The sequence below is a fragment of the Mustela putorius genome, unplaced genomic scaffold (genome assembly GCF_011764305.1).
Source record: "Mustela putorius furo isolate JIRA1106 unplaced genomic scaffold, ASM1176430v1.1 tig00000407_pilon_pilon_pilon, whole genome shotgun sequence".
Taxonomy (NCBI): Eukaryota; Metazoa; Chordata; class Mammalia; order Carnivora; family Mustelidae; genus Mustela; species Mustela putorius.
Window position 1 is genome coordinate 8538173 of NW_025421373.1, and position 18057 is coordinate 8556229.

At 44.4% G+C, this 18057-nt stretch overlaps 1 protein-coding gene across 2 annotated transcripts in view; it reads right to left on the reverse strand.

Moving 5' to 3' along the window:
• The window catches only part of AGXT2 (alanine--glyoxylate aminotransferase 2), a 34184-nt gene extending 21663 nt beyond the window's left edge, over positions 1-12521 (reverse strand). For both annotated transcript variants that reach the window (XM_004738038.2, XM_004738040.3), the window contains exons 1-5: positions 12379-12521; positions 6053-6138; positions 4376-4560; positions 1491-1614; positions 162-256 (exon numbers count right to left, since the gene is read on the reverse strand). In XM_004738038.2, coding sequence (XP_004738095.1) covers positions 162-256; positions 1491-1614; positions 4376-4560; positions 6053-6138; positions 12379-12466 — 578 coding nt within the window. In that variant the 5' untranslated portion in view covers positions 12467-12521. The remainder of the gene's footprint in view (positions 1-161; positions 257-1490; positions 1615-4375; positions 4561-6052; positions 6139-12378) is intronic.
• Positions 12522-18057: the final 5536 nt, after the last annotated feature.

The window sequence follows — 18057 nt, forward strand, 5'->3', positions numbered from 1 at the left end:
CCAGTCATAAAATTCACTGGACTGATTCTTCCCTAACACATAAAATTAGAACAATACTCCTGGGAAAGCCCCCTTCCCCTCCAGGCTATGTTTTAAAGATGCCCATTTGGTATTGGAGTAAGTCAATATTATTGAGGTTGAATATTTCAGGGCGTGATTACCTGAAGGAAATAATGTCTGTGCTGTTTGAGTGTGCTCTGGCCATCAGCATGGCTAGATCATTGGCCTCTGAACCACTATTCACCAAGAAAATGACCTGGAGGGAAACAAGACACGTGACTTCATACGTTCATTTATTTTCTTATTACCCAATTAATCTGAAATTGCTAAAGACTGTGTGTCCCCCCAGCCTCTAATTATTAAGGCGAGTTCCCTGTAGACAAGCAGTTCCATCCCCGGATTACTATGTTAACTCTACAGCTTTTCACTGAACAAGCTGCTAAGTGCTAGAGATACAAAAATGGCCAAGGGATCATCCCGATTGTGAAGCATTCCAAGGTTTCACTGGCTCTCATCAATGTTCTGCAAAATGCCAAGATAGGAAAACCCGAGGCAGGATATGGAATGGTTAGTTGGTGAGTGCGTCTGAGGACTGGATTGCTTAGCTTTGAACTTCAACCACCTGAGTTCTGAAGGCTGGGACAAGGCAGGCCCCTTGACTCTGCAGCTTCACGGGATAGTCATAGCCTGTCTATTCAGTGTGTGTGAATATTGAAAAAACAAGCAAATGAGGAAAACGTGCAGCTCCTCCTGGTTAGAAGAAAAGGGAGAAATGAGGGCACCTGGGTCCTCTGGGCTCAGGGCCTGTACCCCTACTTCTGCTTCTCCATGAGCATGACTGGCCTGCACTTAGGTTGCAGCTGGTCCAGCTTTCTTCAGCTCTATAATAAATAGAGAATCTAGAGAATACAGAAAGTAATCCTAAAAGCCAACCCTGGGTACTGTTCTAGGTACGACATATATTTAGTTCATTGAATCTGGAAATGCAAATCTTGGCCAACACTTCAACATCTCAGTTCAGTTAAAAAGAGACCTATTCAGTCATTTTGGATGCAGAAAAACATCTCATTTAGCAAAACTATCTCAGTGCCTCCTAGGTTGAATGGACTGAATGGGATTTAATTTTAGTAAAAAATGGCTCCACTCTGTAAAATGAGCCATGCAAATGACTTTGTAGAGGGGCCCTGGAGCCAAGAGAAGGAACTTCCCCCTTCCCCCAGGAACACAAAGGAGAGTGTCCAGGGAGGAGGGCTGGGCTTCTGTGAAGCGACTTTTGCAGATCTGTGGCCAAGGACAGGCAGAGGCTGGGAGGTGATGTGTGAACATTGGCTGGCTTCACCAGCGATTCTTAAGTTCCTGTCTTCTTGATCCCTTTCAGATATGGCTATTAGCTCACTTTTTCAGATGCTCAAAGCATGGACCAGATTCACTGTTCATATTCCTGCTTCCCTGGGATCATGAGACTCCTGTTCCTTTGAAGAGCATCGTACCTTTAGAGGCTCAGGAAGAAGTGCCGAAAGCTTCTCTGCGAACTCGTGGATTGGAGAGTGGAAGAAGAGGGAACTTGTGTGCCACAGGCGGCCCAGCTGCTTTTGTGCCACTGCGTTCACCTTCCTGGAGCAACAGGAGAGCAGAGATCCCCATGCTGCTGGTGGCCATGTTCCCCCCAACACACACACACTGGCCATTGAACCCAAACATGGGGCTACTTCTCAAATAGTTTCAAGAGGCTGGTTTCATCCACACGTGGGAAGAGCTCTAACCAGTAGAGCTGTCTGGCAATGGGATGGGTGGTCTTGAAAGGTTGTGGGTTCTTCACCAAGGGAGGTGTTCCAAAGGAGACCAGATGTCAATCTCTCAGGGATTGTAGAGGAGAAATTCCTACTTCAGGACACAGACTCTCTTTTAATTAGGTTTCCTTATTAAATATCCTTTGAACAGTTTGGAAACTAGAGATGACTAGGTGTAAGACTAAGTGTCTTTTCATTTACTCTTCTAAAGAGTTATAGATCCATCATGCATGTGTATATAAGGACCACATTTCTTTCTTCAAAGGAGAGTCAAGTATCTGATTCCTAACAGTGGTCAATGTTGATGCACATTTTGTGACTCTGAAACTATACTCTGTCAAGGATCAGAGGGCTCATGTTGAGGGTATGTAGGACCTGACTAGGAATACCTTGAAGGGACAGGCCAGGATGTTTGAACTTGATCTAAAGGACAGCAATGGCTAGAGTTAACATACCAGTTCTATTTGTTAGTAATAGTTGTTCACACATACACACACATGCAAGTTCGGGGCTAAATAAATAATGAAGAATTAAAAAACAAAAAAGAATAATTTGAGAAATACCAGATCAGACAGATTTCTTTACTGTAGGACTTGCCAGTGCCTTTGTTAGCCAAATACCCAATGTTTCTTCCTAGGAGAGAGATGTAGTTTAAAGTGTTTTTAAAGCTTATTTTTTCATGAGATGCTTTACCAACTGACCTCTCCTGAAATCAGGGTTCCACGACTCACTTTAGAAAATTGCAGAGTATCAGTAAAGTCAAACAGAAGAGGTGATTGATAAAAGTGTTGTTCAGTGATATAAACATGTGAGCCATATGAAGGTAGGACAGATCAGGGAAGGCTGGTAATGGTGAGGCCAGCCAGGAGGGCAAGGTGGTCTTCCAGGTGTAGGAGGAGGAAAACTCCTAGGAGGCCGGGAATTAGTGGGGTACCTGTGGCTATTAGTGGGGGAACTAGTGGGAATTAGTGGGGGGCCAGTGGGAGAGGCATTTCAACAGAGGGAAAGCTAGACTTTGGAATCAGGTGGGCTCAGGGGAGTGAAAGGCAGGGACAAGTCAAAGATGACCTCACCATTCTTGCCTGTAACGTCGGGGCAACTCCAGGATGAGTCAAGAGATGCAGCCAGTGGCTGCCAACTCCTGGCAGAGGACCCTTGCAGATTGGGAGGCTCATGTGTGCGCCTTGAATAAATGAATATGCAAGTAGAAACAGTATAGTGGAGGGTGTGAGGGGTTTGGCCTCGGTAAGGCTGAACTTCAGCTGACGGTGGACTATCATGGAGAGGGGTGGGGATGTCCTAGATGCTGTGTGAAATGTGGGGCATCCTAATGCCCAATCTGGGTTTATTGGAGTTATGATAGTAGCTTGGTGAGGGGTCAAGGTGAAGAGACAGAGCTGGGGAAGGCTGTGGAAAGGGTCACTCACTGACCAGGAATGGCCCCATTCTATGGCAGAAATAATAAGGCATGAGGAGGTTATAGAGAGAAGAGCAGAAGGCTAGGGAAAGGGTCAGGGTGTCAGAGGGCAAGCTGCAGGGTCAGAGCGAGATCAGGAGAAGCACAAAGGTCATGAGCATCATTGAGTGGTCAACTAACAGGGACAACACCTAACATTATTAATGAAATCAAAATTTTTCTCTCTTTTGTTTTTCTTACCTTCTTTCATGTGTGCTTATCACATATTTTAGACCGCCTCTGAATTTTATTTTACAAGCTCCTTTGGACCTCACATGGGTTGAGTGCCTCCCAGAGACAGAAGCAGGAAGGAGAGGGCTGTGGGAGGAAGAGGTGAGCCTAGACCCTGGAGGTAAATCTTGCTCCTCCCACCTGACAGCTGCTGAAGGGGAAGACCTTCACTCCTACTTTGACAGAAGGACCCAAACTTACTCAGTTGATTTCAGCTTGCTGCTGTATGATGGTCTTACTTGAAGTGAGCTTTGTTGGATGGATGATTAAAGGCAAGAGCGAATAGGCAGGAAAATGGGAGAGTGGAATCAAAAATAAAAGAACCATAGAAGAACCTGCCCAGGGTATTTGTGTGGGTGGGTTGATGACGAGGGTCCAGAGAATCCCAGGATTAACGGATCCATGCATTTCTAATGTAAATTTCCAGCTCTGATTACTCCTTTCTTAGCATCCTTTCTTTCCTCATCCATCCATCCATCAGTCAGAGGTGAGGAAGATCCTAAAGCTAGAAGTGATTTCTCGATTCCTCATCCCACACCCGACACCCAGCCGCCCCATGGGTTTACGAGAACTACTTGTCTTTCCCTCAGTACTTTGCCTCTTTCTGGAAAGCTGTCACTAGTGAGGACAAGTACACACATACAGCCACACTCCAATCACATGGCACACGCCTCATGGCATGAGAATGAATAAATCTTGCATTGCCGAGAAAACAAAAAGGGCAGTGTTAAGATTTTTTTGTTACCCAGGAAATAGGTAGGGAGCACGGTGGTCAGAAACCAGATATGCCTAAGGAGAGACAATTCGGAACCAGAGTTCTGAATCACCAACGTGATCACTAGCCGGATCTCCATATATTCTCCAGGAGTGAAAATGCCGGAATTTTAAGGATACTCACGGGTGGCAGTGACCGACACTGACAGTGACAATCCCAGAAAAGAAGTCCAGGTATCTGTTTCCCTCATAATCAAACAGCCATTCCATGTGACCCTGGTGAAGCAACAAAGGCTTCGGGAAATACGCCGTCGACATGGGAGCGAGGTGTTGACTGTGGATCTCCAGGACACGTTCATAGGCGAGGGACTGTAGATAGGCAAGATTTAAGGGTTTAAGATTTCTTTTTTCCTCACCTTCACATTTCTTACAAGATCAATAGCAGGGCCGAATGCAGCATCTCGCCTCGCCTCTATGCTGACCGAGCATAGGCTGCCATCTTGTGCCCACACCTGGGGGTATTTGCCCCACATCCTCCTTGCTCAAGGTCCTTCCTTCCTCTCCAGTACAGGAAATTATTAATGCGGCCCTTTGATCCCTTTCTAGATCAAATATGAAGAAGGAGGCTGAAATTTTCTACCTTTCAGGGGAAAGCCTTGTCTTTGAATTCATGTTAGCTGTAGAAAAACATATAACGATTTTAGAAGTAAGTGTCTGTGGTAATGTTCCTCCCTCCCTCCCCCACTTCCTCCCTTTCTCTCTCTCTCTTTATTTTTCTCTTCCTTCCTTTTTTCCTGCAGTTTTTTTTTTTTTTAGATTTTATTTATTTATTCGTGAGAGACAGAGAGAGAGAGAGGGAAGCAGAGGCAGAGAGAGAAGCAGGTACCCAGCTGAGCAGGGAGCCCGATGAAGGACTTAATCCCAAGACTCTGGGATCATGACCTGAGCTGAAGGCAGATGCTTAACCATCTGAGTCACCCAGGGGCCCAGTTTTTTTTTTTTTCTTTTTGAATGAAAAGGAAGTGAAGTGCTGGTGGTGTTCATGTTCTTACCAGACTTTCTCCTATCCTTTTCTTCTTTATGGGTACCTCCTGACTATTGACTCTACAAATTCTAACCTAGGAGTATTATGTAAAATAAAGCAGATGGAAAGGAAGAAAGGGAGGAAGGGAGGGGGAGAGGGAAAGAGGGAGGGAGAGAGAAAGAAAGAGAAGCCCAATATTTCTTAGTCTGAGAGCAAAATTATAATTTTATATTTTGGACGGGAGGACTCCTGAAGGTCAGATCACGCATTGCTGTATGAGAGTCAAAACAACGTTTTACCTATTTTTAAATTTTTTACTTTTTAAAAGATTTTTAAATTTATTTATTGGTCAGAGAGACAGCAAGAGAGGGCACACAAGCAGGGGGAGTGGGAGAGGGAGAAGCAGGCTTCCCACAGCCCGATGTGGGACTCGATCTCTGGACCCTGGGATCATGACCTGAGCCAAAGGTAGATGCTTAACGACTGAGCCATCCAGGTGCCCCTCAAAACAACATTTTAGAAAGCAAATGTGTAGTATCACCTTTGTGATATATGTCTTTGTATGTCTCTATCTATACGTACATCCCTGTGACAAATAGAAATAGTCTCCTTCTTGTAGTCTTGGTCTGTCTCCGCTGTGTCCCGCACATGCACAATTCACACAACATCACTAAGTAGAGTAAGAGGGTTCAGACCCTCCCAGTGACTTAAGGGATAGAATAAGATGTGAGGGCTCAGTAGCAGGCAGGGCCATCTGTCTGTCTTTCTCAAGAAAATTAATTTAGCCCTTTCAAGAAGAACCATGCCCTTGGGTTTTCCTAAAATTCTGACTCTTACCTGGTATTTTTCAGGTGTGAAGTCACAGGGAGGCATTCTGTGTTTTGTATGAAGACCAAGCTTAGTCACAGATGTCCGGAAAGCACCTATTAAAGGTGAAGTGAGTTAGGGTTCTCAATTAAACCTCAAACAAACCTGTTTGGAAAAATCACCTGTATGTATACACAATCTGAACCAAGATGTGTAGGCAACTTCATTTATTCCTTAGTTTAAAAGAACAATTCAAATCGACATTTAGTTTGGATTTTAAAAAACTGGGGTATCTCAATAACAAGTTATTGGGAGGAAGAAAAGGAGAATTTCTTTAAAATCTAGTCCACAAAAGCAGGAGGATATTTGGGGGAAGTCCTCTTTTTTCCCACTGTGGTCCCTCATGAGCTCCTCCACACCCTGCACGAAGGATGACATTTCTCTCTACTGTCCACCAAACTTCTGTGCATTCCTGGAATAGATCTTCTTTATAATAGAGGCACTTTTTAAGCCTTGAGTGGCATAGTGCCCACACCCTGCTGCCAATCCCAGTTCCTGATACCAGATTGGACTTCAGTAATTAAGACATGAGTGGCTGTTGACTATCCTTGTAGAGAATGAGGAGAGATAGGTGTTAGGCAATGTAGTATACAAGACCAGTGCTCTAACCCCTGAGCTATGAAGCCAAGGCAATGTAGTATAATAACAAATACACACTAATAGGTCCAGAAGACAAAAACCATCCTCCAAAACCCAACACAAAGACCACGACAACACAAGACCAGACCATGGCAAAGTGAAGATAAGGTGAGCCAGGGGAATCACTTAATATTTGGAGCTAGAAGGGGCCTCAGATTTTTGTTGTTGTTGTTAAAATGCTAACTTTATAGATAAGGAAACCAGCCCCAAGTGGCAAATTAATTTGCTTAAGTTCACCAAGCTAGTTAGCGGCAGAACAAGAATTAAACTCCAAATATCTTACTCCCAGCCTACTTCTCTTTTTCTCATTCATTGGCCACCTTCTCCTCTCCTTTCCAGCACGGGTTTTGACCTGTCGTTAGCAGTGGGATAGGATAACGGAGTTACAGAATCTCATAGTTTGGAAGAGATGTCTAGAGACCTTGTAAGTACTCTTAGAAAAGAATACTGCTACTTTTGAAGATTCAAGATCAGTATCAAGATCATTCTACAGGTGGAGAGAGCTGAGAAGGTCATCCCTCTTATTCAGCACGAAGGTTTGAATCCATAGATGAGATGTTGGTGTTTTGTGTAGTGATGAAGTCACAGTCCTGAGCAACACAATGAACATTTGTGTTTTTAAATGAAGCTGGAAAGTAACAGCTCTGAATATGGTTTTCTTCCAAGAGATCTCATTCACTTTTGTCTTCTAAATAATCACTAATGTCGTTAATTTGCTCTTACCTAAAAGACAAGTGACTTTAGGCTATCCATGTATTAAAATGAGAAAAAAAATAACAGTTTAAGTTTTCTGAGAATTTCACCTTTTGAAAAGCTTTTCATTGTGTATCTCTGCATCAGTTACTCTTTGGAAATGGCAAAAAAAATATTCTGAGTATTTCTAAGAATTCAAATTCCCTTCACTCTTTCAGTCCTTTTTTTTTTCTACCTGCACAATTGGAGCTGCCCATTGAGAAGACTCTAAGTTCTCTTGACTCCAAAGCTATAGGGATTATGAAAGTTAGTTGGGGGTGGGGCAGAGTTGGGGAGAAGGATTGGATAAAGAAGAGCCCAAATTTTGAACAATCAAGGCAGGTTTATTCAGTTCTTTTTTCACCAGACTGATAGGAATGTGATAGTGGAGTGAGGAATCCAAATGAAATACATAAATTCCTGTTGGAAGGAAGGAAGAGAGGGAGCAAGGAAAGTGGGAAGAGAGAGGGAAGGAAGGAAGGAAAGGAGAAAAGGAAGGGAGGAAGGAATATTTGGAAAGGAGGAAAGAAGGAGGAATTAGTCAACAGTGAAGTCCATCTAGATGACAGCTCATCAGTCTACTGCCTTTCGTAGCTCCCCTCTCACCAAACAACCCCAACTCAAAACTAATAGTAATGATAATAGCGGATGGACATACAGAAACCAAAGACTTTTCTTTATTTAGTTTTCATTATTTGCTAGAAAAAAAATGCAAAGTCTAAATATCTGGATATTTGCCTGCATTCTTTGTTCAAAATAGCTTCTGTTTTGAGGATAACACAAGAGTTGAAGGTTAATAAACTTCCAGGTTCTGAGAGATTGTGGGTGAGCACATACACACATGGAGGTTATGTGTGTGTTGGGGGGTGGTGGGGGAAGACAGACCCAAGAGAGGTGGGGGAAGGGATAACTGAGATGTGGGGTCATAAAATGGAATTGCAACAGAATTGATCTACTTCTGTATAGGCATTTTTTGAGGCTTCTTTGTTATTATAACTGATCTAATGTTGCCCTTTTAGGCCTGATGCTAAATACTGATGACAGTTAATGATTTTCATCCAATTCACCAATTTTCTCTCCAGTTCACCTGGACAACCCAAGACATTTAAAGGTGGAATTCTCTTTGGAGAACACCACTGCCATTGTATAAGAAATGCAAATTATAAATGGGGAGTTGGGTTTAATATTCCAGCTACTTAATTCTTACAGAGTTCCACAACAAAGTTACATTAACTTGGTTTTCTTTCCCCAAAGTATCAAAATACTATAATCATAGTATCAAACAGTGAAAATCTGTTGGGGCAAGATAAGGGAGGGAGATCAATTTTTGTGAGCATTTGGAAATTCTGGGCAGAAATTCTTTCTGTAATGGTAAAGAGTTTTCTAAAATTCATAAACAATTTTCAATACAGAGGGTATTTAATAAGATCTTCCTACCCTTTCAAATAAAAAAAAAGGTATGAATTATTTTGTAATACGCAATGAACATAGTTTGCAGAACATTAAGGTGATTGTTTAAAATGCTAACTATGCCTTATTTCTGCATAGCGTATTAGGTAACTTTAAAAAAACTTGTCACTCCGGGTCCCTGGGAGGCTCAGTGCTTAAGTGTCTGCCTTCGGCTCAGGACAGGATCCCAGGGTCCTGGAATCGAGCCCCACATCCGGTTCCCTGCTCAGCGGAAAGCCTGCTTCTCCCTCTCCCACTCCCCCGACTTGTGTTCCCTCTCTCGCTGGGCTTCTCTCTGTCAAATAAATAAAAATCTAAAAAACAAAAAACAAAAAAAAAAAAACCCCAAACCAAGAAACTTGTCCCTCGAGATATCTCATTTTCATAGGATAGCCAACGAATTAAGAAAGGAAGATCTTATTCACCTAAGGACCAAGGGAGGGACAGATTACATAAGGGACATTTGTAGTTTCGAGAGACTTTGGTAGGGCTGAGGGCTAGAGAGGCTGTCTCCCATGGAAGCATGCTGAGACCATGTTGAAGTGTGGATGAATGAGGGGCTGTGGTTGGCAGGGAAGAAACATTATGTCGTCTGCTTCCAGACCCAAGACAGGATCCTTTTCCTTCATAAACTGTTTCACGTTCTGCTGGGAGTTACAGGGTACACTTGGCATTGAGCTAGAGCACTAGGTCCCTCTGAACTGTGTGCTCTCATTGACAGGATACTCACATCAGGTGCCTGCCTCCCACCAGTGAGGCCAGGGGCACAAGACCTCCAAAGGATGAACAAGGTGTCCCCTCTTTAGGATGTGATGTCTTGAGCAGATGCCTCACATTGGGGGGAATGGCTGCAGACCCTCATCAGAGCCAAGACCTGCTTCTGAGGCCGTTCCTGCAAGGAGGGATGCTATCCCCGCTGGGCCCTCCTGATGTCTCCTCACATCCACTCCTGCCCATCTCCTCCCCCTCCCCCTGGTTCTTTCGGTTCCCTCCTTCCGTATCTTTCCCATCAGGATCTTTTCCTTAAGCGAGGCAGGGTGGTTGCTGGTGTCTACAAACAAGAAGTTTGCCCGAATCCAAGGCTGGCAGGTCCATCCCTCCTCTTGGAACTTTTGGGAGCAGGCCTGCCCCTCCTGGACCTTTTCAGGGGTTCAATCAGTTCTGCAGTTGGCGACAAGGACTGCCAGGGGGCAGGAGACCTCCCTTTAGGGTCCATTTTAATACTTTTCTTAGAAAAAGCTTTGCAAGAGTCTTGGGAAGTTTCTCAGCTGGAAATGGGCACCATTTGCTATCCATCAGCCCTCTGGCACACCCTTCCTTGTGGCAAAGTAGGCAGACATGGGAAAATGGTACCTTCAAGCACACAGCCCATCTCCCTAGAGACGATACACACTTAACGACTATCATTAGTAAGGAAGAAGGCACCTCGGAGATATTTTTTCTCTTCCTTTATCTTGAAACAAGTTTCTCCTATAACTCTGTGGACATGTTTAGCCCCAAGTGCCCGTGCATATCAGACATAGGCAAGGCTGAGTCCTTGACCCACACGTATATCATACAGACTATATGCAGGTGTTGTACAGGGATGGTGACATGTTTATTTTCGCCTGCCTGGCCACACTTAACACCTGGTGATCTCCCCATCAAAACCAGACCCTGCCTCCCTCTTCTCCCATTTTAATTTTCTATCTTCCCACCTTAATTTGGTTTTATTCATCACGTGTATCTCTACTGGCTATTTTCTATGTATTTATCTGTTGGTTTGTGCTCTGTTTCCCCAACTGGGATACAAAACAAAATCATGGCTTTTTGCCCACTGCTGCCCCCCCCCCCCGTGGCTCTGTCCACCTGTGGGTCCCTAGTAGGCATTCAGATACTTTGCTTGCATGTGTATCTTGCACAGAGTGTGTTCCTAAGAAGGGGGTGGCCAATGAGTGTGTGTTGGAATGAACAAACCCAAGCAGGCGTGTATCTAGATACAATAGGTCAGAAAGTAGAAATAAAGGCCCAGAGTTTCTTGAAAGAGAAGGTGGAGCATGGCATGGCATTCATGTCTATGTGGCCTAAGTTTGCAAGAGGACTTTCCCTCTGTAGTTTCTCGGTGCAGCTATGTTAAGAAATCCCTAGGACTTGATCAAGAAGATTTCACCTGCAAGCTTCACCTGCTACCACCATCCGCCCAGCTCCCCAAGGACCAGGGGTTAGGCTAGGAAAGGGGAAGGGGGGCAGAGAGGGCACTCTCCCCTGCTTCATCAGCAGCTGGTACTTGCAACGTAGTATCCTCCTTATGGAGCACAAGACTCTGGGTATAATTCTAGCTCCTTCTCAGAAAATGACAGGGTTAAATGATATTCTGGCAAAATCCCATGATTGAGGAAAAGAGAAGCACAAATAGGGTTGGAAGAAGTGTAGGGAAGGAGGGGCCTGGTGGAATCATTCTGACTTAGAGTCAGAGTCAGACAAACCTGGGTTTAGATGGCAAGTTGTCACTTCTGTGTTTCTCTCTTTGACCAACTTTCTTAATTGCCTTTACTCTTCTGTCTCCTCAGCTGTGAAATGGATTAATAATACTCACTAACAAGTTTGGGTTGAAGATGAGAAGAGTAATCCTCTAAAGCATGAGAAGTATTAAATTTGAAAGAAGAGCGACTGTTGGGAAGACACAAAGCAAATAGGAGACAAAGAAGGAGAGAGAAAAGGGAAAGAAGAGAAAATGAAGACCACATCGATCATAATGGGGGATGGAAGAGGCTTTCCTGTACCTGATTCGGGCCTGTGAGCACATGGAAACCTGCAGACAGCTGCTAACATTCACGTTCCGTGAGGGGAATTGCGGAGAAGGTGAGGTTCAGGGAAAATCACAAGCACAGAAGAGAGACTACATAAAGCCACCAATGGCTGGTGACCCCGGGTCTTCTCACATTTTGGGTCCCCGCTGGAGAGAGAGTCTGAGTGGAAGGAGAGGGCTCAGGGTCTAGTCCTAGCTCTCGGCTGTCTCTGAGGAAATGGCTGCACTCTTCTGAGTCTGTTTCCTTGTCATTGCTTGAGGTGATGGTACCACTTCCTGGGGGCATGGCAGGGGCAGAAGGCTTTGTGAGGAGGCTTAATGCCTTCCAAAGTCATTGGCCTTGAGTATCTATTTATTGCAGTTAACAGTTAGTCATGAATGGCTTTCCTTTTATTTCTCCTTTATAATACAGCTAAATCACCACATTGTTTTCATTTGGAAATTGTGCATCTTGGGTTTTATTATCCGTGGATTTCCGTTCAGGCGAGGGGCAGGGTGGGGGTGTAGTAAAATGTTGGGCTCGAACAAGGCAATGGATTTGCCAGGGTGAGGACTGCTGGGTCAGATGGCCTCTCTCCAAGCCCCCATGGTAGGCTTAAACCCAGAGCCCCAGGCAACAGGTTCTGAGCTCAGCCCAGACCCTCTAGCCAACCTTCAGCTGACCCATGTGCCCCTGGTTTCCACTTACGGCTCAAGGAAGGGCACATCTTGGGGATCCTGGAAGAGGAGGTCTGCAGGTACCAAGCTCTCAGCAGGTGTCTCCAGGCTGGAGTCATCTCTCCCAGTCAGAAAACGAGCCCCTGGCGAAGCAGGTCAAAGGAAGGGCTCCAACTGCTCATGGGCCAGCTGGACTTTGAGTTTAGGATGGAAGGGGAGGAGCTCTGGGGGGGAGGGGGGTCCTGGAGTGGTTACTGCCTTCACTTGGGACAAGTCCCAGAGCTCCTAGGGCAGGACCTCAGGGAGAAAAGTTCCCAGTCCGTGCCTTAGGGGAGAGAAAAGAAAAGAAGGTGGAAGAGAGAGAAGAGAAAGAAGGCAGGCAAACAAAGTCAAGGCCTTCTGGAGGAGTTTGGTTAGTTTTCTGTTCTAGCAGTTTCTTGTTAGGAGGAGCATCTGTCCGTGAGGGTGGTGGTGGCTGTGGGGGGGAGGGGGAGGTTCCAGAAATAGTTGAAGAGGCCAGAGACTGAGAAATGAGGCGTATGAACCCAAGAGAGAAAAGGAGGATGTGTACGAAGTGAGTGGATGAAGAAATTGCTGTGGGTATGGAGGGTCTCTGAGGAGGAGAAGGGGACTATGGGAAGAGCGTGCTGCTCTCCGGGGAAGGATGAGGGGCACAAAATAGCTAGGAAGGCTCTGGACAACGGTGCATCCGAGTAGGGCAAGAAGTTGAGACCTGAGGAGTCAAGGTGCTTTATTCTTATGTTTTAATTTCTTTTCTTCCTTCCTTCCTTTCTTTCTTTTTTTTAAAGCTTTTATTTATTTATTTGACAGGCAGAGATCACAAGTAGGCAGAGAGGCAGGCAGAGAGAGAGAGAGGGGGAAGCAGGCTCCCTGCTGAGCAGAGAGCCTGATGTGGGACTCGATCCCAGGACCCTGAGATCATGACCTGAGCTGAAGGCAGAGGCTTAAACCCACTGAGCCACCCAGGCGCCCCTATGTTTTAATTTCTAACATTCCCATTTGTCCCTCCTGCGTCCTCCACCCCTACTATCTCCATAGGCAACTATTTCCATATTTAATATGTATCTTTTGGTTGGCATGTCTTCTTAGAAAACTGGTATTGTGTGGCGTGGATGTGTTTTCAATTTCTAAAAATATGTCCTTTCTCTTTTGCTCAGACCATGGTTTTAGACCCATCCAGGTTGTTCTCATACTGTGGCAGACTGAGAGTCAGTGCGCCTGTGTGTGGCAGAACCTAAGGGGCACAGCGACAAGGCCATTTGGAACTTGGTGGGGAGGGTCCTGTACACAGAGGGTGCAGAGGGCTGGAAGAAAGAGGCAGGCTGCTCTGGATTGCTGGAGGGTGGGGGTGGGGTGGTGGGTGGTGGGGGAGGAATGGGGGATGGGAGAGTGGTGAGAGGAATGGGGGCTTGGGGGGGCCTCTAAAAAGCAGCAGAGCTTCTGAGGCTTTTCTTGGGGGCAGCCACAGGCCAAGTACATCTCTATACGGTCCTAGAATCTTCCCAGTTTATATAGAGGACTAAACTAGGTTAACTGGATTCTTTCTTAGAGTTTCCACCTCTGAGGTAGACCATACAGAGGGTTCCAACCATACTTTCTCCAGGCAGAGCCTTCGGAACAGCTCTCAGTGTGGGAAAGGTGAGCAGAACGTACTTTCTAGGACAAAGGAGGGATGAGGAGCTTCTAAGCACCGGGGTCCAGCTTTGAGGGCCGCAGGAGGTACCATCCTCTCCAAGAGCTCCTGCCACAGTGGTGGGGGTTGGGTGCATATCATACAAGGGGACGTCTTGCATGACCCCTCGGGGAGGCCATCTGGCTCAGTCACATTCTCCACGGACATCTAGGCAACAACATTTTACCCCAAATGCCTAGAGGAGGTGAGGGCCCCAGATAAGCACAGAAAATGTTTCAAGTTCATTGTGTATTGTCCCAGGATGGGCTCCCAGCTCCCAGGCCATTCTGCCTTGCGGGCTCTCAGGAGTGGCTAGGGCAGCTGGCTGGCCAACAGTCATGTAGGCAAGCCCGTACTGGGGGCAGCCAGTCTGTCGTGCCTCGGCCAGAGGTGAGGACATGTTGAGTTGCTGAAGTCTGGAGTCTTCAGCTCCACTGGCAGTGATGGGTTTTGTGCTTGTGAACACTGTAGGCTGCAAACTCCTTTGACTTAAGATTTTTCTTGGGTTGTCAGCTTAGAGACTATTGTGGTGAGAGGCACCCAACACCATTGGGGGCTGCCTTGGGTGGGAAGCCAAACACCGCATGCTCCCTGACATCAAATAGAGAAGTTGCACCTTCATTATTTAAAAGGGAAAATGGGCGCCTGGGTGGCTCAGTCAGTTAAGCATCAAGTTCTTGGTTTTATTTCAGATCTCCTTCTCAGCCCTCCTTGGGCTCCCTGCTCAGTAGGGAGTCTGATGAAGAGTCTCTCCATCTACCCCTCTGCCACTCCTGCGTGTGCGCTTGCTCTCTCTCTCTCTCTCTCTCAATCTCAAATAAATAAATACATAAATCTTGAAAAACATAAAGGGACAAACTTTTTTAAAAAGTGAAAACATTTATTCTGATTATCATAATACAGGACACATTCTTTGTGAAAACAGACTCAAGTCTAGAAAAGCCCAAGGAAGAAAGGAAAAACCTCAACAGATCTGACCATTATATTTCAGTAAAGAATCTTCCAGAAATCCTTTATTACATGTGTATGCCTGTGTATACACAAACCATTTCATTTCATAACCTGCTTATAGTCAATAATACAGCCTTTTATGCAAAAAATATAGATCTGAGTCACGATTCCTACTTCTTTCACAATATGCTGTCACCTGTTTTATTTGATTTTGGAAAATTCTTTGGCCATGATTGTTTTAGTATTTCTTCTCCTGATGAGATTTCAATTGCACATATATTATACCTTTTGTAATTGTGCCACAGTTCTCAGAGGTTCTGTTATATTACCCCCTCCACCTTTATTCTCGCTGTGTTTTAATCTAGCAAGTTTCTATTACTCCTCTTCAAGCTCACGGATTCTTTCTTCAGAAGGGTCCCGTCTGCTCATGAGCCCATTGGAGACAGTCTTCATTTCTGTTACAGGGCTTTGGATTCCTAATCTTTCCTTTTGATTATTTCTGAGAGCTTTCCTCTCTCTGCTTACATTATCCATTTGATACTATGTCATGTCTGCCTTTACTATTAGAGCCCTTAACATATTAATCATTTTTACTTTGAATTGTTCAATAATTCTAAAATGTGTGTTGTGTCTGAGTATGGTTCTACAAAGTAATGTCTCTAAAACTCTATTTTTTTTTTTCTGTCAGTTTAGCATCTCTTGTAACTTTCTGCTGGAAGCTGGACATGTTGCATTGGGTAATAGGATCTCTGGTGAATAAATCTTTGGTGGGAGGTTTTATGTTAATCTGGTTAGAAGTTGGGATGTGTTTAACGTTTGCTGTAGCTGTAAGTGCCAAAGGAGTCAAATTCCTGTAGTGTCCTTATTTTTGGATTTCTTGCTGTCTTAGGGCTTCCCTTAAAAACTCCATAAATGGGGTCAAGATCTAGCACCTCTTTGAGTTGTAATTCACCATCATTACACAGGAAACTTAAAATATTATGATTAGGTCTCAGTCTTTTAGTTGGTCTATGTCTCTGGACTGGGATGGCCATGTGTGTTTTTCCAGTGTAAAAAAAAAATTTTTTTAAACCTCCTACCCTCTACTGTCCTTCCTGGCCTTAATTTTCCCAATCTATTTCCTTGAAACCTTGACTTTCTTCTTTATTTCTTTCTCATCAGTGAGGTAGGAAACAGAGATGGGGCTGGAGAGGGAGAAATGACCTTCATGCAGTAGGCACAGGGCCCTGATCTGGTCATTTTCCCCAGAGAAGAGATCTTTACTAAAGTGAAGTCTCTGTGCATATTTCACAATGATTATTCTTCCCCTTCCCCAGCCAGAGCAATGAACGGAGCTTTACAATGACAACTTAATGATATTCCTCCTGTAGGTATGGCTCCTAACACTCTGGGGGGCCTCCGGTGACTCTAGAAATTAGGGAGCTTCTCATTCTCAAGCTAGTCCATACTCAGCAATTTGTCCAAACTACTGTTTAAGTGTTTCTTGAAGTTATGGCTCCAGTGGCTTCTGTTCCAGGTAAAGAAGGTCTACGCTGTGACTTTCAAGATTTGTTTGTATCCCTAGATTTCACAGTGACAAGCCATCCAGCAACTTTGATTCCTTGAGAGGTTCAAGAAAATTCATTCATTTTCCCTTTGTTCAGCTTCTTGTAAGGATGTTGATGGTTCAGCTATATGCTGCAGAGAAAGTTGGAGGTCTCCATATATTTTACTTAGTAAGTCCCTATTGACAGATAGCTGTATTTATTGCATATCCTAGGACATAGAATTTTGTGCTCTAAATGAACTAGTTACCGTTTTGGATAAATCCTTGAAGAGGGCTTTCCAGGTCAGAACGTCTGTACATTTAAAATGCATTCCAGTAAGAAGGCATCAACTAACACTGCACAAGACTGTTTTCCAAGATGGTGGGTCTTTTTGATCAGTTTGGAATTACAGTGATATCCACTGATTCTGAAAGCTGGATGAGGGACAAGCTTAGACTGCCTCAGATCTTCGTGCTCTGTCTGAGAGTCACTTGAAATAGCAATCTAAGATCTGACCCAAGGTTCACAGGCAAAATTATGATTAGACTGATGTTATCTCAGGGAACCCTGGGTGGCTCAGTCAGCTAAGCATCTGCCTTTGGCTCAGGTCATGATCCCAGGGTTTTGGGATTGAGCCCTGCATCAGGTTTTCCCCTCTGTCTCTGGTGGCTGCTCCCTCTGCTTGTTCTCTATCTCTCTCTGACTCTTACAAATAAATAAATAAATGAAATATTAAAAAAATAATAAACCGGTGATATGTCTGAGTTATTAGGGACTTTAAGAGACATCTGCTCTGGGTCTTTTTCTTTTTCCTTCACACGGATTAGGTATAATTTTTTCCATTATATATGGGACTGGAGAAGATGAGAAAGGACCCCAGTTCACATGACTGGTGACTAAGAGGGGCAGGATGTCAGTTAAGAGGCTTGCCATCTCTATTTCTCATACAATGAATTATTTTGAAGCTTAATATGTTTTATCAGGTAGGAAAATATTGGAATCTCCCCTCGAGAAAGGTAACTGATAATTATGGAAACAATGGGAAAGCCATGGGTAAGTATTGGAGAAAATTATTAACCTGACAAATTCTGTTGTCAAGTTAATAATTAAGGGGGATTTTTTTTTTTTTTTGAGCTCAGGTTTGCTAATGATTTATCAGTTAAGTCTGAGTGAACTTTGCTCTTTGATCCTAGTACTTCTGCCAGTAACAGAACAGGGTCCATCAGAATTACTGAGAATAAATAATACTTTTCTGAAGTGATCCTTTCTCTTTCCTAACTTGCTTAGGAGTCCTGGAGTGGAAGGAAAGGGAAAATTCTGGAAGGATTTCATATCACAGGTATCTTATTTCACTGTGAATGGACTCTGAAGGAGGGCAGGGGTAGAGTGCTCAGAATGAAGTACAGAGATGGCAGGTGAGTTCAAAGAGAACAACTGCATGGAAATGTGCTCTGGTACCAAAACCCTTAGCATTTCATATAGCACTGATTTTCTTGAAAACACTCAAGAAGTTCTCAGAAGTCACATGAAGCAAAGCTGA